The sequence below is a fragment of the Onychostoma macrolepis genome, chromosome 18, assembly GCF_012432095.1.
Source record: "Onychostoma macrolepis isolate SWU-2019 chromosome 18, ASM1243209v1, whole genome shotgun sequence".
NCBI lineage: Eukaryota > Metazoa > Chordata > Actinopteri > Cypriniformes > Cyprinidae > Onychostoma > Onychostoma macrolepis.
In genome coordinates, this window is record NC_081172.1 from 18,267,257 (window position 1) to 18,292,008 (window position 24,752).

Sequence of the window (24,752 nt, forward strand, 5' to 3'; positions counted from 1 at the left end):
ACAGAATGCTGCGTCCAATCAGAAAAAAAAAAAAAAGTATTCCAGAGAGCTGGGCAATTATCTGTCTTATTTTCCAATATTTAACGCATTTCTCTACTAACATACACCATTGAAGAAAGATTGTATTTTGTGCTGTAACATTAGATAAAGACAAAGTCATTAGTCGAAATACCATAAAACAATTTTAATCAAACACAAGAGGTATTTCACATTGAAGTGAGGGAATGAAGCTCAGAAACGCTTGTTTAAGGACGATAGCGAATGAGCAGATAATGAAGAGAGGCAGGCAGTGCTGTGAGGAGATGAACATGACAGCCCACCATCACCTCCAGGAGGTGTGAGAGACATGTCCATCAGACCCCGGGCTGCATCCTGTCACCATCCATAGCTTTAAATCCATTTCATTTTCTCATTCCTGGACAGGCAATGGCAGCTGGCCATCCTACATGCTGTATACACTGGGATCAGGAGTCAGAGATAGGAAAGGACGTAAGTACTAACCCCGAGCGCTTTGATTAAAACAACCAATCCAAACTCCTGAAATAAGACTCGAACATAGGGCTGGACGATTAATTGATAAGTAATTGAAACCGAAATTCAGAACCTCTAACCGATGTAATTTTCCTACATCGGTTATTTAGTTTTTTGAATCCTGTTAATACTTTCCCCAGGGTTGCCAGGTCCATGAAACAAAACAAGTCCGATTGCTATTCAAAACTAGACCAAAACTAGCCCAATCGCGTTTTTCCTGGAGTTTTCCCCTCTGTCAAAATCATGCTAAGGGTGATCGCTTTAATTAAAAAAACAGACTAAAAAACAACCCGCGGCAGCAGCCCAAATTGGCAACCCTGACTTTCCCCTTAAAAACATACTACCACTTTTTTAGTCACATGACTCCGTCCAGACTCAGCGGCATGGAAGCAACATAGAACTTGGATGCCGAGTCATCTGAGCAACCGGAGCAGCATAAAATATGCTTTTTACATATTTTTAATTTGAAAATATCCTTTTTACATTCAAACTGAAATGTGACGTTTTAATTTAAAAAAATGGGTCCTTTGTTTTCAATTGTTCGAAATATTCAATAAATAACCATAAATAGTTTGTTTCCTTCAATTATTTAAAAAAAAAGATAAGAAATGCACTCTTTCATTAGATAAAATTTCTGACCTTTAATAGTTGAGCGTTTTTACAGTACAAGCATTGTCAGTGAACTATGAATGCAAATAAACAATTAAATAAAATAATCTTTCATTACTAGTAATCAAGGTAATATGTTCAATTAATCGAGATTTAGATTTTAGGTCATATCATCAAGCCCTACTCCAACACCCCCAAACCATATCAAAACTGTATACTTCATGTACAGTCTAAATTCTTCGAAGAACATACAGTTATTTGGTAAACAATATGAGGCTCAAATGGAACTGAACCATGGTTATACCACTCGTATGAATGATTGCTTAAATGACTATTTGTTGAAGCACAGTAGTGAAATGTTTTTAATTAAAATTATGTTGTTTCTTTTTCCCCTCCTCCAAAAGGATGAAATGAAAATCCGTCATGAAAGTTACCAATGAAAGTGAATGGTAACCAAATGTTTGGTTATCGACATTCTTCAAAATTTCCACAGAAGAAAGAAAGTCATGTTTGGAATGACATGAGGTTGAGTAAATGATGGCAGAATTACCATTTTTGGGTGAACTATCCCTTCAAGACACATTTCTATTTTTGAAGGATGCAATAATGTGCAACTAACCAGTAAAATTACAAAGCGAGACGCCTCAAAGTCTAAATGTTGTCATGGAAACTACTCAGGCTAATTTAAGGTTTTAGCTTCAGGGCCATTGGAGGCCACAAGCAACAAGATGTTCTTCATTAACACTTTGTAAATGACAGTCAACAAATGACCCCCTTGCTTATGTGTCTTTCATTTATCTCCAGCCAGTTCATCTTGTACTTTAATGGATGAAGGGTGTATCTTTGTACTTAAAGCTCTAGAGGACAACACACATCAATACAGCTGAGCTGCTTGTTTGGGGATTTTATTAATCAAATCATAATTAAACTTATGAGCAATTCCAAATATTTCAGCCTGCTTGCTTTCTCTTTTAGATGTTTGTACTCATTTTTGTCTTCACACATGGTTAATGTTCTCTAAAAAAGGTTACAGGCATCATTAAGATCTACATATTGTATCAAAGTCTGAGAGCTGCTTTGTCATGGTGCAAAATTTATTTGGGCCTGATGATAGGCAAGTTTCAGCAGGATTAGCCTCAGTCTTTAAGCACAATCCTATTATCTGCCATTCTTAAAGTATGTGTGCATACTTTGGTTCGACTATGTGAGCGTGCATTCAATTATTTATTCATCAGCTAGGCTCTTGATGCAAGTATGGGTGCTTGTCTTGGCGCCTCTTATTTTCTTTGCCTCAGTGCTGCAGTGGGAGGTCAGGTGACTCTGAGCTCTCAAGCAGAAAATAAGACCCCGGTGACAAGCAGTTTGCACCAAAATACTGAGAGAGAGAGAGATTTGATGAAGTACGAAACAATGTTGACTACACAAAAACTGCAGTTAACAGATGTTAAATAAATCCAGACTTTATGTGTACAAGCATTTATGATTAGAAATCTGATCTAGAAATTCGTAGTCTGTAACTTACAATATGGAAGGATTCAAAAATCAAGAAGATGTAATATAAATTAATTCTAAATTTAATCTTGGCTGTAAAGCAACATCAAAAATGCATGACTATATTGGGAAGAATAAGTAGCTAGAGCTCTTGGTTGTTAACTGACTAATATAACATTAATGTGTGTACTTTTGACCTAACAACTCTTCTCTTGGATAAATGAGAAATAGATTATCTTTTTAAAATCTATTTTTTAAGACTTGCATCAACTGATATTGGAGTTAAATGAAGTTGCTGTTGGTCAACTGTTTTGAAACCCTGCAAATTTATTTAGATATTTGTACACTACCATTCAAAAGATTGGGGTTGGTAAGGTTTTTAATGCTTTTGAAAGAGGTCAGTTATAGCTTTTGCTATTAATAAAAATACACTAAAAACCTAACCCTATTCTAATCTACCCCATCCTAATCTAATCTCAAACCCAGTTCCAAAAAAGATGGGACATTTTGTAAAACACAATAAAAATCAAGAATCGGTGATGTTAATTCTCTTTAACCTTTATTTAATTAACAAAAGTACATAGAAAAGATTTCCAATGTTTTCACTGACCAACTTAACCGTATTTTGTAAATATAAACAAATTTTGATTTAGATGGCTGCAACACACTCCAAAAAATTTGGGACAAAGGCTTGTTTAACACTGTCACAACAACTGTCTTTTTAATTATATTGTTTAATTGTTTAAGAATTGAGGATACTAACTGTTAAAGTTTTGCATGCCAGTTTTTTGTCCAATCTTGCTTGATACAAGACTTCAGCTGCTCATCAGTCTGTAGGCATTATTGTCTAATTCTCCTTTTCATGATTGCCTTACATTTTCATTAGACAGATCTGCTGGCCAGTCAGTCAATCCACATACAGTATGTCTATGAAACCACACTGTTGTAGCACATGCAGAATGAGACCTGGTATTGTCTTGATCTAAGCATGTAGGTATCTATATTTAACACCGCAGCACAATGGTTTCTTACACAATGCCATCTGAGGGCTCAAAGGTCATGCACATTCACCTGAGGTTTCCTGCCTTGCCTTGTACATGTACTGAGATTTCTCTGGATTCCCTGAATCTTTTGACAATATTATGCATGGAAGTTGGTAAAAGACCTCAATTCTTTGCAATTTTGCATTGAGAAATGTGATTTTTGATTTGTTTGGCACTTATCTCATGAAATTTAGCACAAATTGGTTTTGCTGGCAAAAACTGAGATGCTCCTTTTATACCTAAACATGATCCCCTCACCTATTACCAATTCATCTGCTCATTGTGGACTGTTTCAAACAGTTTAACTTGGATATTTCACAACCTTTTCACTTTTATTTTGCCTCTGCTCCAATTTTTTTGGAGTGTGTTGCAGCCATGAACATCAAAATGTCTTTATATTTACAAAATGCATTTAAGCTGGTCAGTGAAAACATTGGACATTTTTCTTTGTACTTTTGTCAATTAAGTAAAATTTAAAGTGAATTAACAAATCACAGATTCTTGATTTCACTGCATTTTACAAAATTTCCCAACATTTTGGAATTGGTTTTGTTATCTAATCAATCAATCAATCAATCAATCAATAATCTTACTGCTCCCAAACTTTTAAACAGTAGTGTAGAAGAGACAATTTATGACAAGTTTGATAAGTTCAAGTTTCAAAAAAGTTTCAAAATTCTAAACTGAACTGTCAATCAAAAAAGCCAGGAGGTTACTTAAAGATGAAAAGTTCTGATCCTTAAAATAATCTACTAGTCAAAGTACTAACTTTTTGTTAAACCCTTTACATTCTACAGGCACCTTCATTCTCATTCAGGGATGTTAAAGGCGTTTAATGAAACTTTTGGGTGAATCTCTTCACTGTGACCTTTCAGTCTGATCTCCTGCTTTGAGATCTTAACAGAGAAGCTCTTCATTCCTCCCCTATAAATCCCTGTAAAGGTCAGCCATGACAAATGGAATATTCACACCAGAAAAAAAAAAAAAACACATATATATATATATATATATATATATATATATATATATATATATATATATTTTTTTTTTTTTTTTTTTTAATTAATTAATTAATTTTTTTATTTACCACTCCTACATCTTTGTTTCCTTAGGACCAATATAGACACAGAATGGATCAGTCTCTGTTTGCCTGTTCTCTACTCATTCTACATTACAGGATCCATTTCAAAGGTACTATTGTTGCCTCAAAACCTATTAAACCTCTGTGATTTGTAAGTGGTTTCCAGAGGATTATTGGTCATGATTGGCCGCTTCCTCTCATTCTTCATTTACAGTTTCAAATTGGCCACCACTGATCTTGTTCGACCTAGCTGGACTTGGTCTTGGAGCTGGTTTCAACTTCACCGAGGTATCATAGAAAGGTTTTGACTCAAGTGCCAGCTGTAGATGTTCATCCAGTATTTTTAGTCAGCAGTTCATATTCAAGATTGGTGATGAATTGTTGAAAGGAGTTACTGTGAAGAGAAAAACTTACCTCATCTAATGGGTCTCCAGGGTTTCTGTTGCAGCACTAAACATAAAGACACAATGAAGCTTACTGGCCTCGATGTTTACCATGAGTGAGCACGTATGAGTGTGTGTAACGAGAGCAGTAATAGAAAGCTTCCTCCCGAGCAGCTCCCTGTCAGGCCTGTACAATGAAGTCATGATGGACATGCAGAGCTATAAGTATAACTTCTAGAAACCCAATCCTCCTCTATCTGCTGCTCACTCATACACTGTATGTTGCATCAGTACGCGCTCCTGCACTTTTAATGCTGTCCTGACGGGCTGTCAACGACACAGAGATCACTATCAACACAGACAGAGAAGAGAGAGAGAGAGGGGAGGAGAGAGTGCTCTGTGTTGTAGATATGAAGAGAAACATTTGGATCTGAGAAACAAATGTTTATTTTTTATTGAAAGCAAGTGATAATAATGGGAACCTTGATCAGAAGTCAATATAAGAATGGATGTTAACAAGCTTCCACAGGATGAACAACAGTTTAGGCTTTTAGAGGTGCACAGTTTGCATTGTTGTCCAGAGGACTGTTATTATTAGAGATTCAAAATGTAGTTCCAAATCCATTTTCAGCCAATATTAGAAACCTTTTTTATGTTGGATATGTAATGTCATATTTAATTGGATATACAATATGAAACTTAAAGTTAACTTTTAATTTGATTTAAAATATTCAATTAAAACGTTTAATGATTAATTAAATGTAATCATTATAAAATCTTAAAATCAATATCTATTTTCATACTGTGCATTATAATGCTGTAGTGCCGAAATTCATTTATATCACTTAAAATAACTGATTTTAGTTTTTTAGTATTTTATTTGTAATATACTGTATTTAGATAAAGTTGTAGAATTTTAATACTGGCCATTTATCAGTTATCAGCCAGAAGATGATATATAAAATAATGAGCACCTTAACATATCTGCTAGAAGTTCAATATCTGTACAATATCTGTGTGTTAACTAAAACTATTAAAATTGTTAACTGAAATATTTTCAAAATATTCAAAATAAAATGATTTCAAAATAATAAATGCTCAAATAACACTGCTGTGCAACGCTATACGGTTAGTTGAGTACCCAAGCACTTGGAAGTGACAGCAAATGTTTAAACTTCAAAACATTTCACACTTATTAAAATTAAGTAACAACAACACCAGCTAATGATTGATTACAGTGTTATTTTTGATAGGTACCTTGTGGTCCGATTCATCAGCCAGAAGTTTGTATCAACACTGTACATGATGACATGAGGGGGCGACACAGCAGACGTGTTCTTCCTTTCAAACAGCTACATGCCACGCATCCAAATGGAACAGAACACAGGGGTGTAGAGAGGTGTTCTTTCTTTTTCAAAGAACTGTTTTTTAACATCTTAACCCTTAACTGTCATCCCCATTTTTGAAAATTCACGAGAAAGTGCACTATCCAAACTTAAATTATTATAATTCATGAACACTTTTGAATACAGACAATTAACAGATTATTACAGAAGTGAAATCATTTAATAAAATTAAAGTATTAAAAAGCTATAGAAGCTTAAATTTACTGTAAAGAAAAAGTATTATACTATTTTTATTTTATTTTATATAAGATAAATATTTTTAAAAATAGTTAAAAATCCAAAATTGCTATAAAATGAAAGCCATTATGTCTACATAAGTTATGCTCCAAATTTGAAGTTGATATTTAAAAAATTGAGGTTCTTATGCAATTTTGTTTAGGCGTTATACCAAAATGTCTGATGCATTTCTGTCACAAATCTATCAATTTCTCACTCAATATTACATCTATGACAAAATATACGATATGTATTTTGTCAAGATTATAAAAAGTTTTGATTCTAAAAGACCGTAATACATTTTGTAATATGACACCCCCGCTAAGGGGGAGGAGACCGCTAAAACATTTTGAAGTACCATTTCTATGGTGACGCAATGTCCGATAACAAAGGATGAATTTTGAGATTTTAAGCTTTCAAATGGTATATAATTTATGATGATTGCTAAAACATGTGATAGGGAAAAAGGCAAGGAAATAAAGACTTTTTGTGACAAAGGTCAGAACTCCTGTTATGACGTAGATTTATCATAGGCTCTTGGTGCACTCTTTTCATAAATGAATATATTACTGTTACTACATAATTTGTAACAACAAAAAAATGGTAAAATATCTATTTAGGAGTCTTAGACCTTTCAAATGATATATAGTTTGTCATGATTACATTAGGATTTAATTGTAATATAGTGAAGTAAACTTAGTATACGGAACGTATACGGGACGGCGCCAGTTAAGGGTTAAAAAACTTGGTTTGAGACCCTTACAAACACCAGGATGCGCTGTAAGGAGGAGACTACCATCTCATATCTCATACATACAGTAGATTAAATAATGGCGCAGATAGACCCACCACCCCCAACGTACTTGGTTAATTTATCTGTTGAGTACTCAAAGCAGACAAAATGATTAAAATATCCATCTCTAGAAATGACAGGGCTGGTCTAAGGTCAGAAATCCCTGGGAAGTGACTGTAGAGGATCAGAAGAAGGAACAAAAGAGAATACATTACAGCCTGTACGGTCAGATACACACCACCAAACTCACCACACACATACATGCACTTGTTCAAATTTGGTACATCTGCTCTACTCAGACACTTATAATTATCAAATACAAAAGATGTTCAATGGCTGTTTGAACTTATTTCCAGAGAAAGCATGTAATCTCAGATTCATCTAATAAGATAAATACAACATAAGAGGATATTCTATAAAAATATGGATCAAACTGATCCTATTTTCCTTCCTAATACACCTTCCTGATCTTATTGCGCACGGTTCAGTGCATGCTTTTTCAAAGGCAAATGCTTTTCTTCATAATTCTTTCATCAAAATGTAATAACTTGCCAGAAGTCCAATTTTTCAACTCCTCCCATCCAATCTTAATCATAAACCCTGTCCCATTCAACGTCCTGTCACTTCTCACATTCCAATCAATTCCCAATGGATAAAATCAAGTCATGACCTATATTATTTTCTCATTGTATATCCTGTTTCACTTGGAAATTTCCATGCATTTTCATATGTATGTGTACCAATGTTTACATTTGGTGAACTCGATTCAAATACACTGTCAATTTGTATTTTATTTTTTACAAAAATTGTACCTTTGTAGTTATAACAGCTTCTCACAGTAGCAGTGCCCATAAAGGGACAACTTTGTACCATACCCCCCCCTAAAATATGCATATTAGTACCTCAGAGTAGTAATATATAACCTTATAAGGTGCTACTATTAATGACCAATTGATCTAAAAAGCACAAATGAACTTATTGACTTCATACAAAAAGACCAAACATCAAAGCTGCAGTGCTTGCTATGTTTCAGGAACATGAAGTACATAGTACATTTATTATTATTATTATTTGTAAATTATTAAAAACAGAAGCCCTAGAGCCATCATCATTACAGGGTAACGAAGTAATTTGGTAAACCTAAAGCCTAGCGTGACCGCTGCTTTAAGGTTCTGTGTGTGATGTGCTGATTCAGGACATCAGGTGAAAGACACTAATGTGGTCCACTCAACATTTGCATTTAGAAACGTTTATTCTTCAATTAGACTCAGAAACCACAGCCACCTGCATACACTCTCACAAGCACAGCACATCCCACCAGAATCCAGAACATGTGCAGCAGAGTAGGTAGAAAATATCCTGAAATCACTGAAAATATTGCATCAAATCAAGTAACAACACACACTGAAAATGATCAAGGATAATGAAAGAAAAACACGTGTAATTATGCTCTACTAGAACAGGGAGAGGGGAAACATTCCAAAGAATCCACTGTCTGGATATTCTCAGCACGTCACGAAGCATCAATCTGACAACTGTGCTTCCTAGAGTGTAAATATGGAATAGCAAGCAATTATGGTTTGTTTGTCCTGAGGAACCCAGAGCTAACAGAGCGAGCTCAGCTAGCAAGGAGATCAAGAGTGGGTCAAACCCATATATTACACTGATGAAACACTCTATCTATGATGAACAGCAACATCCTTTAAGTGATGGACAGTGACAAATATATCACCTGGACCACCACAGTTCAAGCCAAACATCATGTCAAACCCTTAAACAACTACTACTGATCTTCTTAAAACTCATCTCAAAAGAGTTTGAGAGGATCCAAACCATTCCAGCAAGCGAAAGAGCCACAGGTGAAGGGATCCCTGGAAGAAAGAAATGGAAATGAAGGAAAGTGGTTAAAGAGGGAGAGAGAGACATACCGGTACTTCATGCCGGTGAGCTTGCCGGTGGACTCTTTGAGGGAGATGTGGTGGCGTGGGGTAAAAGAGCCAAAGCTCCGGGCGATGATGGCAACTGTGCGGAACTTCGCCCGTGCCGCGTTCACCACGTTGGGGCTGGTGGCGTTCGTTTTTCCATGGTCCCCATTTCGACCCTTCAGATTGTGGTCTGTGCAAGCGATTGAGACCTGCATGCTGGATGAGGAGGACGAAGAAGATGCAGTCTACAACACAGAGAGGACACACTGAGGGATCATACGGGGGTCACAGTCCCAACCTTCCTCCCTGATCCCGTCCTGTGGATACGGTCAAAGCAGCAGCAGAGAAACTGCATCAATTATTGAGCACAAGGAAAAAGGAGACGTCTACACAGTCCAAAAGTTGCGTTGCTCCTTGTCCAAGACGTTCCAAAAGACAACTGTTAAGGCTGCGTCGGGGTCAATGAGCCACAGAACGAGAGCTGCAGAACTGTCCGGAGGAGGAGAGGAGATTCCCGCAGCACTGAGAGGATCCTCGCATGGTCAGCCACAAAAAGCCCGCCTGCTGAAGGGGGGAGGAGAGGAGGAGGAAAGGAGGGAGGGATGTCAAGACCGGACAGCATAAATCCACAGCTCTGCTGACACTTCTCTCCTCTCTTCTGAGGTCTTTTCCTCTTTTCTTACACTCTCTCTCACACACACATTCATTCACGTCCTGCAGCTGATAATAATTCGAGCTTCTAATGAGCTTCTGTCCTGCTTTTTCTTTCTCTGTTTACTCTCTTTTCTCTTTAGATCTGTTTTTTGGTGAGCTCAGCAGTGATGTTTCATCTGCGCTACAGCTCTGGGGGAATGAGCAGTAGGCAGCCGTCCACGTCTGTTTAAAGCGCTCTCTCCCTCCCTTTATCTGCCTCGCTCTCTTTCTTTTCCAGCGTATCGCGCTCTTGCTCCACTGATTGAGCGTAATGTCTGTGACACAGACCAAGCACAATGTTTCGTGCACCTGTGCACACAAGAGCTCAACACTCTTTCAGTGCTAAGCCTAAAACCAACAAATGCTAAATTGAAAGCTGTTAAAAGATCTTTTGAAGGATATCAGTGAAGTTAAAAACATATTCCAGCCCTTTAAAGGTGAAGTGTGTCATTTTAGGTTAAAACACTTTCTTGTATCACAGCTAAATATGCAAAAACAACTACAAATAAGATGTTTGTTGGCTGATTACAACTAGGGTTGGGTACCAAAACCCGTACCCGTTCGGTTGTACCAAACCGAATCATAATGCAGATTTCAGTGCCACTTAAATGCCTGAGCTGTCAACTGAAATATTCACCCTCTGGTTGTCTGAAACGGATGTAAGAAGGATCACCACCGCACATGATCGGTAGTTAAATTATACTGCATTCATGTGGTGTCAGAATAACTGGAAAAATACTTTCCAAACTGAAAAAAGTCACGAGAACACAATTCGGAAAGCTCTGATAATACAAATCCAATATCTTTGTAGTAACTTAAGTGTCTATGTTGTTTTCACATTCCAACTTGGGAAATAAGACCATCCTAGGAGCAGTTGCTCTGATGGCAGCAGGTAGTTTACTGTTAGCTAGCTACATTAAACATGCTTAAATTAAAATGCCTAACTTCCCTTGTAATGACTTCCCTTGTAATAAACCTGCTGTCCAACAAAAGAGAACATTATAAAGTATTATATAAGTATTGGTTCAGGCACTGGTACCATTTTAATAGTATCGATTTGGCACTGGTATCAAAAAACCCAAACAGTACCCAACCCTAATTACAACACAAAGTGTAACATTGTGGCACTATCAAAACATTGCTATGTTTGTTTGAACATCCCAACCAGCAACACTGACTCAACCAATATTGTCGGTTTAGGGCAGAATTATCTGTTTGTTCAACCAACTGCAGATGGGAGGTTTGTAAAAATAAATAACTAAATAAAAAATGATTCCCTACATCCAAATACATCTACTTCCATACTATATGTATTATGCGAAAAGCAGTGCGAGTAAATGAAAATTCATAATCCTCAATTTAACAGCAAAAATACCTTTCGCAAACTACCAGAATGGTTTGTGGAAAATACGTGGAAGACTTTATACTTCCACCAAGAAAAGTGCACATCTGATTTACACAGGGGGAAAAAAATGTAAATGGCATGATACGACTAATATTGAAGGTCAACTGACAATGTCAGCATGGTAAATGTAGTAAACTCAGGTAGTATTCATACTACACACATTCATACTTGTATAGAACATACTTTTTTTAACAGTTGCAAAGTTCCTATTATGCAAGGAATGAGGTATAAAGGTAATTGAAGAGTTGTACTAAATCTAAACAATGTTGGCAGCACTTTATTTTACAGTCCTGTTCCGCATGTACAAACTATATACTTCTTATAGTAATTACAATACAATAACTGGGTAATAACTAGGTAATAACACTGAACTTATCCCTAAACCTAATCCTAAACCATGTAGTTACCTTATATTAACCAGTACTTTCTTAGATTAATACACTGCAAGTTCAGTTAAGTGCATGTACTGTAAAATAAAGTGGAACCACACTGTTTCTCATAAAATAAATTCTTCAATCGCTTCAACGTCAAATTTAATTGGTGTTATGTAGATATTTGTGTAAAGGGGGTATATTCAGCACAACACAAACCTACAGACCTACACACTCATATATATAATAAAAAAAACAGCTGAGCTGATACACATTTGAGACAAATGAATGGATATACGACAGTCTCTGTTATTAATTCTAGTATATTAGCTACTTTGAGTTGGTTGACACTATTCTGACCTCATTTAAATCCATTACAAATCAATTGACCTCTGCTTGAGTACTGGAGTGCTAATTGAAGCTCCCAATCTGGAGTCACTCTAATATATTTCTCCCCAGTGCCTGTACAGTATTCTTAGCATTACCTAAAGTTCTTTGGGGACAATGGTTCCCTTGTAAAGTTGGATGTTACTGCTGAGCTTATTAGCATCCTGACAGTGTAAAAGGAAATGAGACTGAAGGAAAAAATAAATATACATCAGAAAACCTGGGTGCCTTTAACTAGTCAAGTACCCCCTGCAAAAAAAACCTCTTCAACTGCAATCTCCTTTATCCTCTTATCAGTACATTTACTGATCGATATGAGATCACGCTCACACTTAGTGCAATGTTGGTTTCACATGCTTGCCATTAAATCTTTCCGCTATAACTGTGGGTCTCAAATCAATATTGACCAATGGAGCAGTGAAAATTTTAGGACTCTTACCATTTGCCCAAAGTTGCTCATTAAACCTGGAAGCTCTACAAGATTACACCTAGAAACGCAGTACCCGGCCGTGTCTATGGAAACCACAGCAAGTGCAATAAGTTTCCATTAAAATGTATCCACAAAAGGCTCATTTTTTCACAGTAGCAGCAGTTACATCTGTTTTATTGCTCTGTAATAGTCAGCTAAGCTTCAAACTGTCTCTCAGTTTCTCGCCCTCTTGTTCTTCTTCAGGATCAAGCGTGTTAACTGCTAAAAACTTATTGAGATTAAAGTGTGAACGAGTGCCATCACAGCGCATCTAATTTCTCAGATCCAATTTTTGCCGCCCACACGAATCATAGAACAATTATTGCACAAGCCAACGACCTCAACTGTGTCCCAGTTTTTTTTGGATCGTTCTTTGGGCCATACAACACCTTTTTGAGCCATTTTGCCACTCACATATGAGCGTTGGCTGGTGGCTCCAATGTTTCTGCATGTGTAACAGCAGGACATATTTGAAGAGGGGTGCAATTACAGATGAGGCACATTAACCACTCATGCTGTGGACCGCTGTATTCAAAACTTCAGTTAAACATACCTGCCACTCTCCTGACAGGGTGCTGCACTGCACAGACCATTTCACACCATAAATACTCAATCAGTAGCTGAGCATCCAGGTGTATATGTGTGTTAGAGGACTTCTTTTGAGTGGTGTGGGGGTGGTGATTCTCTACCAACCACTGAAAGACGTTCTACAATAGAGTTTGATTTGCATCAGAACCTGTACGACAATGATGATAATTACAATGCAAGCAATAGAGATGGCATCGGAGACATGGCAACACAGTATGACAAAATCCCTCTGTCCTCTCCCTGACCTCAACAGCACTGACATGGTTGACCTCTCTGCTAATATAACAAGGGGAAAGACATTTTTTTCACTGGAGAACAAAAACTGAAGCTTGAATTCTGATTGGTCGAAAATGCATGTTCAAAAATTGACTTATGGGAAAGATGTAGAAGAAATTAAAAGAAGGCAAGTTTACAGAAATGTTCCCACAGGAAAAGCCATTTATTTGCCATGGAGCTATTTGGGGTCTATAATGTTTATACTTTGGCAAATATACAGTGGTTCCATGAAGTATTTTGTAACCACAATAAAAAAAAAAAAAATGTTGTTGCAAGCAGAATTTATTTTAAAGAAAGTTTTTTTTTTCCTCCAGTAAATCACATAAATATTTTCCTCAGTTTTAAAATATAAACTGATTGCACAATTTTCAACGGAAGTGTATATTTTGTTATAATTCTGACAAAATATACATTTGCATTCAAACGTTTGCCCTTTTTTGAAAGAAATTAATAGTTTAATTCAGAAAGTATGCATTACACTGAGACAGATAAGGTTTATTGTAAATTGTAAACCTTACCTGGCTGTTTTTGAACTTGCTGTTCAAAGAATCCTGAAAAAACATTTCTACTAAAATATTAAGCAACTTTTGTCAACATTAATAATAGTAAGATCAGCATATTACTGATTTCTAAAGGATAATGTGACGCTGAAGACTGGAGGAATAAATTTTGCTGCCATCACAGGAATAAATTGCATTTCAACATATATTAAAATAGAAAACAGTTATTTTAAGTTGCAATAACATTTCAAAATATTATTGTGTTTTTGATCAAATAAACTGAATAAACTGTGGGCATATGAGACTTTCAAAAACATTTAACATCAAACTTTTAAACAGTTGTGTTATGTGCACACCTTTTGTCTGTAAAATTGGAATTTGTTAAATCACAGTTAATGTGGTATTCCTTAGTGTTAAAAATATATACAGTATATAAACAATAATAAAATTTACATGTAAGTGTGACTTAAGTGTCCAAATACTTTTAGAGCAATGTATTTGCACAAGAAATCACTCACTATGGATGCTTAAAACATACAAATGACAATTTCTTTTCCACTCTGTCGCTAGCATCTTTGGTTGTAGTCACCTTAATCTCAGTTTTGAGAGTGGATAAGGAATCCCAGGTAATTTCTTTCTCAAGGTTGTTACAGCCATGCAGTTAGGCCAAGACCTTGCATGGAGACATAACAACTAACAGAATGTGAATATGACATAAGTCTAAAATGACAGCAAGGCCAGGGATAACCTGCCCTCTTTCTTGTGCATTTAAGGAAAGTGAATGTAGAGCCCATGCAATCATGTATCACTCATGCAGCACATCAGGTTTGATGCATGAAATTAAAGGTTATACTAGAGTAAATGACAGTGGTTATTTTTTTTTAACACTGCTACTTGACCAATACAATATGATGACATCTTGTTTATATGTATGTCAATGAACTATATGTATTGCAATTTCACCTGCACCGGCATTTCAAATAACCCTTAGAGGGACACCATTACGTAACCCTGGATGCCGTCAGTATCCCTGGTGTCTGAAAAGCCTATTTATTTCCAGACACCCATACCTCACTGCTTGACTAAACTAATGAGATTACGGAGTATATTTTGAAGCTTGAATAATTAAAAACTCATGGGGTGATCCCAAAGGCTGAGGCACTATTGACTTTTCTGCATTCCCAAATCAACAGGGACCACTGGGTATATTGTGTATCCAATTACTGACTGCATAAACAGCAGATGATTGTGGATAATATTGATCATGATGATATTATAATGTGCAGGGCAAGTGCAAAGTGTACACAGACCCAATTTTAATACAAATGAGACTCGAAACAATTAGCTATAAGATTTACAAAAACCACTGATTGTCCTTAGTCCTGTTAACATATTGTCATATTTGCAAGCAGGGTGTTTAGGATTTAATAAAACATTTATGGGAAGTGAATGGTGCGATTATACATAAATACACTCTATACTGCCCACTAGAGGAATGGATTGTATTTGCTACAGTTTTGCCACATTAGATTTATCCATAAAAACAATATACAAATTTACAAACAAGCATTAACCCTCAAGGCACAATGCCTTGGTTTTGTTTGCTGTTGTGTGCACAGTATGTCTTATAAAGAACATGTTTGGACCCTGGTGTGATGTAAAATGAGGTGAAAAAGACCGAAGGGCAGGCAAAATCTCTCTCAGTTCTCCACAGTGTGGGAGGACAGATAGACGCTCACTAAACAGCACTCTATGAACACCTAACCCATTTATGCACACACAAACACTGTGCCTTAGGACATGCATGAACATTAAACTCTATGAAAAATGAAGTGAAGAATGGCGTCCATTTCTATGCAATCTTACAGCAAAGGCAAGTATTATTCTTCAGTTCAGCTCACTACAGATTAGCATTTCACTCAGACTCACAGAGCTTAAGATGTTTAAACTCCTGGTGCCTCATTAAGCACTGAAAAAGAGCTAGCCGTTCATGAATGTAAAATGCCTTAGTGTCCTCATATGACACACAAGACTACCTACTAACAATAAATAAGAAAAAATACTTTCAATTATGTTTTAAATCAACATTTACAAAACAAAAACATTTATATTAAATCTATACATATTTATACTATGCATAATTATTGTGTATAATTACTGTGGTGGGGCCACAAAATAAATAAATAAATAAATAAAAAATAAAAATTAAATTAAATTAAATTAAATTAAATTAAATTAAATTAAATTAAATTAAATTACATTACATTACATTACATTACATTACATTACATTACATTACATTACATTAAAAATTCCAAATATAAAATATTCTAAAATACTAAAATCAAAAATGTATAATTTTTGTTGTGGGGACAGAGAAAATATTGTCAGGGCAAAAACAATATTTATCATTTACTCACCTTCCACTTCCAAACCTGTATGAATTTCTTTCAGCTGTTGGACACAAAAGAAGATGTTTTGAAGAATATGAGTAATCAAACAGTTGATGGTAGCCAAAAAATAAAAATAAATAAATACTATGGAGGTCAATAGCTAACGTTTACTGTTTGGTTTCCAACATACTTCAAAATATCTTGTTTTGTGCTCAGCAGAAGAAACTCATACAGGTTTGGAACAACATGACAGTGATTAAATGATGACAGCATTTTCATTTTGGGGTAATTTATCGCTTAAACCACTTCTATACTATTTATTTCTCAAACCCTTTCAATCCACACTGAGCAACACAATCAGATCTTTCACAAAACTAAAAACTGAAATATTCCCATCAGCAATATGACAGATGCCATACATTAGAGAAATCTGTTATGCTGTTTTACTTATTTATTTCAAATCACTATGGCAACCTTGCTGGAAAATTGCTGTGGTAAATGAGAATGGCTGTTAGCGTGTCTAGGAAGAAATGTGTGTAAAACCAAGAGTCTGGGGACAGAGTATAAAGATGATTCTTTGCAGCAATGAAAACCACTGGTTTGTAAACGGTTTTTATTACTGCACTGAAATGAAGACGGCGGTATTGGGAAATGTATAAAGCTTATCACAGACAGAAACAGGAAGACCTCTGAAGACAAACAACACATCGCCTTGGGAGCTTCTTAAAGTACCTGTTTTTTGACCTTGCAGAACTTCATTATCTCTCCCCTGAGACCATTTCTGTCTTTATCTCTGTTTCTCACTCACTCCCTCTTTAATGTCATTGATCCTGTAAACACAATCATTCAGAGGACATCTGACTTTCACTAGCAACCAATACAGTGAACCCTCAGATGCTGGCATCCACTACAGAAGACAAAGCTTTAAAAGCCATTTCCGACCACACCAAGGTGTGATTTTTCATTAAAACCAACATGGCTTTGGTGACCCTGTCCCATAATTCTATATAACTGCCTCTTTATACATCATTGTGTTTTTTATGACGGCATAAATTTTAAGTGGCAGATGAGAGCATTGAGGTACCTCTACAATATCTATGGCTTCAATTCAAGGTCATTCATATCAGTAAAAAAAAAAAAAAAAAAAAAAGATGTAATAGAATAATATATAAAAACAACACTTCAATTAAGGCATTATACCATAAATTAAAATACATTTGTCCACTCTAGACAACACCATGTGCCATGCATACATTTGTTCACTTAGCATTTTAATGAGAATTTGTCTAGATCCAAAAAACAACAATCTACGAATGTTTTAAATAATTTCACAAATTTCAGAAGGATATTTGAATTACATTGTGTATAATCAAATACTTATTATAAATGCTCATATTTACACACTGTAAAAAACTGTATATTTACAGTAAAAACAGCAGCTACTGTTTCCAGAAATTTACTGTACACTGTAAAAAATGACATTTCAGACAATTTTACAATGAAATACCGCTTTTGGAAATGAAAAAGAATGTAAAATTTACAGGGAAAAACCATAAATTGACTTTCCCAGAATTCCCTGCGTTGCATTTCAAATTTTGTTTGAATTTGATGTTTTTTCTTTGAAATAACTAGGTTTCTTCTTAGTTTTTTTCTTATCAGTTATGTTTATTAGGGTTGTATGTTACATCTAATATTGTTAAATTAATGTTTATTGCATATTTCAGTTTAATGAGTCTCACCATGATGGTGTTTAATGTTTGTGTGAATGACACTGTGCACCTTCTATATACAGTATGTTATTATTTATGTTATCATCATGTGACTTTCTCATCACCACCTGCATTTGGTGGTTATCAGTGTATTTCAAAGGTACAAAACAGATTTCAGTACTTCAATAGATTGCTATATTAACATTATATCAGTTAATGAAATTACGGTATTTAACTGTAATTTTATTTAAGTTAAAACCGTAAAACCTAAAATGTTGCTACCGTATATTTTACGGTAGAATTCCGGCAACCACTGCTGCCGTTTTTTTACCGTAAATTTTACGGAATTTGTTTTACAGTGTAAAAATATGGTGACAATGTTTCAGGAATTATGGCACGGCATATTGGTGCCTTTATATTTTACAACTTACTGCATATTTCATTAAGTAATGTTACTTTGCAAATCTACTTGAACAAATGTGGGTTTTTTAACCTTAAAATGTACCGATAACCACCATAATAATACAGGTGGTAGAATAGAAAGCCACATGATGAATCAGAGTTTACAGTACTTGGCCTGATCACAAAAATATGCACAGGGTTATACACAAAGACAAAACACCATCAGGATAACACTAAAAAGTCACTAAAAGAATGCAATAAACATGAACTAAATACAATAAAATCTAACACAAAACTCTAATGTACATTACCGATGACAAAAATAATATCTACATAAAAATCATATTTAATGTGTCATTCAGGGATTTTTAGGAATGTCTTTGTTTTTTCCATTGTAAGTTATACAGTAATTCCTAAATTTGAGTATTTTTTACAGCATTCTACAGTAAAATCCATAAAGGCAAGAATAAACCTTTTTTTTTTTTTTTTTTGCAGTATAGGATATGGTAAGCAATTAAAAGCTCATAATTGTTTTACAGTGTATAAATGGACCTATAGGGAAATACAATGCAGATACAATTTTGTGAACATTTGAGTGTGTTTCTAGAGTGAGTATGGCTTTGCGGAATTTACCTTTGCACATATAGCATTTCTCAAGTTCATGATGGTGTTGAAAGGACATTAAATCGGCACAAATCGCCGTTAGCTGACAATACAATCCTGAATGCGTGGTGTCCACTACTCTCTCTAAATGCATTTTGAAAAAGAAAAGAAAGAAAAAAGATTATAGCTATATTCTTCCTTTGTAAAACATTTTTACAAATAATTTATGCATCAGAGGGTGAAATAGAGGCAGGCAACATAAGAAGAGTGCTACTAACCAATGTCTGATTCTCTGATATTCAAACAAAAATTTTCAATGCACGTTTCCCCTAAAAGTGTTTTGCCTGTCAAGCTGTTTGGCAAGACGTCTCAGGGATGATGGAACTTAACATCACAGTTTCCTTAGCCAAGATTCAGTAAAGTACCACGATTAGTACACACAGACTGAAGGAATCACTGGAGACTTCTATATGTCTAACAACAGCAAAATACCAACACAATTCAAATACATGCATAATTGCTCTGTGACAGCTGCTTGGTTGTCTAAAGTTACATTATGTACACTGCCATTCAAATGTTTGGTGTCAGGAATATATATATATTTTTTAAATAAATCAATGAATGCTTTTATTAATGTGTAACTTTATGACAGTAAAGATTTGTATGATGCTAAAAAAAACTTTAAATGCTGTTCTTTTGAACTTTATATTTATAAAAGAATCCTGAAAAAAAAAAATGCATCATGATTTCCACAAAATACTAAGCAGCACAGCTGTTTTCAACATTGACAATACGAAAACTTCTTCAACACCAAATCAGTAAGAACAATGTCAGTTTTTTTCAGAATTTAAAAAAAAAAAGAAATTAATCGTTTTAATTTAGCAAGGACACATTAAACTCATGAAAACTGACACTATTACACAAGATTTCAAAGTCAAATACTGTAAATACTGTAAATTATTATTACTATTAATCACAGAATCCTGAAAAAAGTGTCTCGATTTATTAATATTAAACAGTACAACTGTTTTCAAAATTGATAAATGTTTCATTAACTCCAAATCAGCATATTAGAATGACTTCTGAAGGATCATGTGACACAAATTAATTTTAAATAAATATTAAAACAGTTATTTTAAACTGTAATAATATTTCACAATGCTACCGTTCCAGCATATGGATTTTCAAAACATTTAAAAATCGTACCGACACCAAACTTTTGAAAAGTAAAGTAAATTAAATGCCTTATACAACACAAAAACAAACAGCAACATAAATTGGAGAGAGTTTTTCTGGTTGTGCATTAGAGGCCTAGCCAGAGGCGATGGCAGGTGGAACTATTGTTTTTCCCTGAAAGCTGAGATTGTGGTGTGAAGTGTTTTGTTTGCGAGCTAAAAGGCAGAATAATCATGCATAATCACGTCCAGTGGCCTTGAACTGAGAGAGATTATGAAAAAGAGATCGGAAAGTTTTCTGTGCTCACTAACTGAATACATAAAGAATGGCATTTCTCCTCAGACTAAACAGACATAAGGAGACAGAGCTAACAGGCAGATGCTCGGAGAGCGTGACCTCTTCACACTGCATCACATGTGTGTATCACTCATTATGTTTGCATTCAGAAAGACTGTCACCCACATCCCACATACACACAGCCTCATCATATCTCTCATACATGCGCTCGGTTCTCAAGCACACACGCTTCAGTGGTAACGAGTAAGAGGGACAGTCTAACGAGAGGTGTGTGATCTCACGGGTGTAATTACTGCAAACGGAACACACTGTACTGTAGCATACAGAGAAAGAGAGAGAGAGGGGTTTAAAACAACACCTGGAGCTGCTGCAGCAATACCACCACAACCGTATAATAACCCAAAGGGGAAAAATCTTTGGCTTATTTTTCACTTTAAGATATGCAATCCCAGAACATTCACCACATCATGTATTGGAACTACATGCTTTTATAGAATTAAAAAGATTCTGAAGAAAAAAACTCCTCATTACCAAACCTAAGCAGAGAGGGCCAGTCCTATGCTGGCACTGACAATTTTGCATGTATTGATGTTGATGTGCATTTTGGCAAACTTAACATTTTAGCTTTCTGTGATGTTTTATACACTGTTGTTCGACTTCACATAATGGCAAAAATGACCCATGATAGTAATCAGTAATAATGTGCTGAAAACTACATATTAACATCAGTAATATTTTGCTTTATATTCCTGAAAAAGTGGAACACACACACACATAAAATAAAATTAAAAAAAATTATAAATAAATGTAGAGAATTTAAAACTTACAAGAAAGAATTGTTGTGCAAATAGGAAATAATTGTTGTAAATATATTGTCGGGATCAGTAAGATTTTTTATTTTTAAAGAAATTAAACATTTATTCGGCAAGGATGCATTCAAGTGATCAAACAGATTTCTATTTCAAATAAATTCTATTCTTTTGAACTTTCCATTCATCAGAGAATCAAGCTTTCAACAAAAATATTAAGCGCACAAGTGATAGTTACATTTAAATTGTAATAAATCACACAGAATGAAGTTTTTTGAAAATCTAAAAGTTCTTTTGAACTTTCTGTTCATCAAAGAATCCTGAACAACAACAACAACAAAAGAATGTATTACGGTTTCCACAAAAATATTAAGCAGCACAACTTTGTTCATCATGTGACACTGAAGACTGCAGAATAAATCATATTCAAAACATATAGGCTAAAAATATAAAACTACATAGCCCCACACGTGACATGCAGATATAGTGGCTACAAATTAAGAATTAATTTTCTCATTTTATTAATTCATTCCTTTGTTTAAGTAAATCATGACCATGTTATATGAATAGGTCCCTCATTTTGATTTTACTAAATCGAGGATACGAAGCATATATTAAAAATACACAAAGAACGTTCTATATGTGACCCTGGACCACAAAACCAGTCTTAAGTTGCTGGGGTATATTTGTAGCAATAGCCAAAAATACATTGTATGGGTCAAAATTATCCATTTTTATTTTATGCCAAAAATCATTAGGATATCAAGTAAAGATCATGTTCCATGAAGATAATTTGTAAATTTCCTACCGTAAATATATCAAAACTTAATTTATGATTTGATTAGAATATGCATTGCTAAGAACTTCATTTGACAACTTCATTTGACAACTTCAAATATTGTCAGATTCTAACAAACCATACATCAATGGAAAGCTTATTTATTCAGCTTTCAGATGATGTATAAATCTCAATTTTTAAAAATTGACACTTAAGACTGGTTTTGTGGTCCCAGGTCACATATATATATTACATCCAAAACTTACAAAGGAGCGCTGCACAGCAGATATAAAGTGAAAGAGTTCACAGTGACCTCAGCTGCTAACTGTCTATGACAGCGTACAAAACTACTGTGGCATTACTGACCTTCAAGTGTACGGAGTCTTGTGCTGATCTAAATGAGAGGAAGTCAGGAGGGGAAAGAACAGAGCGTGAAGGAACATGGCAGTAATAATGATAGAGAGCGTGTGTTTGAACAGAGCATGATAGTTATATTAATGCAGACGATCTGCTCAAAACTCAGGTACTTATTAAGAAATATAAATGAAAGTCTAGCCTGGAATGACTGAGGTGTCATTTACAGAATGTGAGTGTGTCTTTGAGAGTTTGGCCACGTTGAGCTGTGTATCACCTGAGGCAAAATTGTCATACATCAGAGGGTCTGTGTGTGTGTGTGTGTGTGTGTGTGTGTCCACTATCAAGTGCAAAGTTGCTGACTTTGCCTTTTAATTTGTTGCTGATATATGAAAGGTGCTGTACATACATGTCAATGGAGGCTTTTTTTAAACAAATCCTACAGTGACATACAGAACAGACTGACAGGGCACATTTCACATCCAATACACACTCTGAAGCACATACATAATAAAAAGAAAGCGAGAGAGAGAGAGAGAGGGAGAGAGAAACAGGTTGGAAACATTGCTTTTCAACCCATTACGCCCACAACAGATCCCCAGTCAAACAAAACAGAAACTTAACACTTTCACTCCATCAGCTCACAGTATTGACTGTATCTGCATTTAACAAATAAATACAACTTAATAAACACACTTTTACACATTGTTCATCATGGGCCACAGTCTTGACTTAGTTTTCCTGTGCTAACAGATAACAGACAAATATTGTAATTCTGTAGTACTTTGTATAAAATACTTTAAACATAAAACACTACAATAATTTCAAATGCTACAAATAAATGTAGGTATTACAATATTATAATGTACAGTATAAAAAAAATGATATTCATTTTGAGATTTGCTAAATATTACATTTATTCCATTATTCAATTAAAATAATAAATTCTGAGTGTTTTTAAAGATTAAATATGTGACCCTGGAGCACAAAACCAGTCTTAAGTAGCACGGGTATTACTTGTAGCAATAGCCAAAAATACATTTTAATGCCAAAAATCATTATAAAATTAAAATCATATAAAGTAAAGATCATGTTCCATGAAGATATTTTGTAAATTTTCTTCCGTAAATATATAAAAATTTAATTTTTGATTAGTAATATGCATTGCTAAGGACTTCATTTGGACAACTTTTAAGGCAATTTTCTCAATATTTAGATTTTTTGCACCCTAAGATTACATACTTTCAAATAGTTGTATCTCAGCCAAATATTGTCCGATCCTAACAAACCATACATCAATGGAAAGCTTACTTATTCATATATTGACCCTTGTGACTGGTTTCATGGTCCAGGGTCCCAAATAAGATGCTGGTGAGCTGACAGCACCACAAAACCAGTCTTAAGTCATTGGGGTATGTTTGTAGCAATAGCCAGCAATAAATTGTATGGGTCAAAATTATCAATTTTCCTTTTATGCCAAAAACCATTAGGATATTAAGTAAAGATCATGTTTCATGAAGATATTTTGTAAATTTCCTACCGTAAATCTATCAAAACTTAATTTTTGATTAGTAATATGCATTGCTAAGAACTTCATTTAGATGACTTTAAAGGCTTTGGATGACAAAAATTTGTTGCACCCTCAAGATTCCAGATTTTCAAATAGTTGTATCACTGCCAAATATTGTCCAATCCTAACAAACCATACATCAATGGAAAGCTTATTTATTCAGCTTTCAGATGACGTATAAATGTGGTCCAGGGTCACAAATGAGGCAGTCTCAGCCTCAGATGTCACGGCCACGGACCGTTGGCTAAACATCTGATGCATATGGCACTCAAAAGTGGAAACACTTCAGGAGTTTCGAAGTTGTCCTCTGATTTGTTGAATCATGCATTATTTCTGGGAGACTTGTGTGTCGCATTCTCTAATGTTCCGCCTGGAAACAAAGATGACGTGACGCCAAACGCCCTCACGAAAGAAGAAAGTCGTCGTGTTTACAACTGTGACGACGAGCGCTTTTCAGGGTCAACAAAACACTGGATTTTCAAAAGTATGTGAAA

At 35.0% G+C, this 24,752-nt stretch overlaps 1 protein-coding gene across 5 annotated transcripts in view; it reads right to left on the reverse strand.

Moving 5' to 3' along the window:
• Positions 1-24,752, reverse strand: part of kcnab1a (potassium voltage-gated channel subfamily A regulatory beta subunit 1a) — a 137,835-nt gene that overhangs the window by 84,049 nt on the left and 29,034 nt on the right. The window contains exon 1 of one of the 5 annotated variants that reach the window (XM_058752196.1): positions 9,482-10,376. The exons of the other annotated variants lie outside the window; for them this stretch is intronic. Coding sequence (XP_058608179.1) covers positions 9,482-9,693 — 212 coding nt within the window. The 5' untranslated portion in view covers positions 9,694-10,376. Of the gene's footprint in view, positions 1-9,481; positions 10,377-24,752 lie in introns of those variants that run through there. 5 annotated transcript variants of the gene reach the window in all.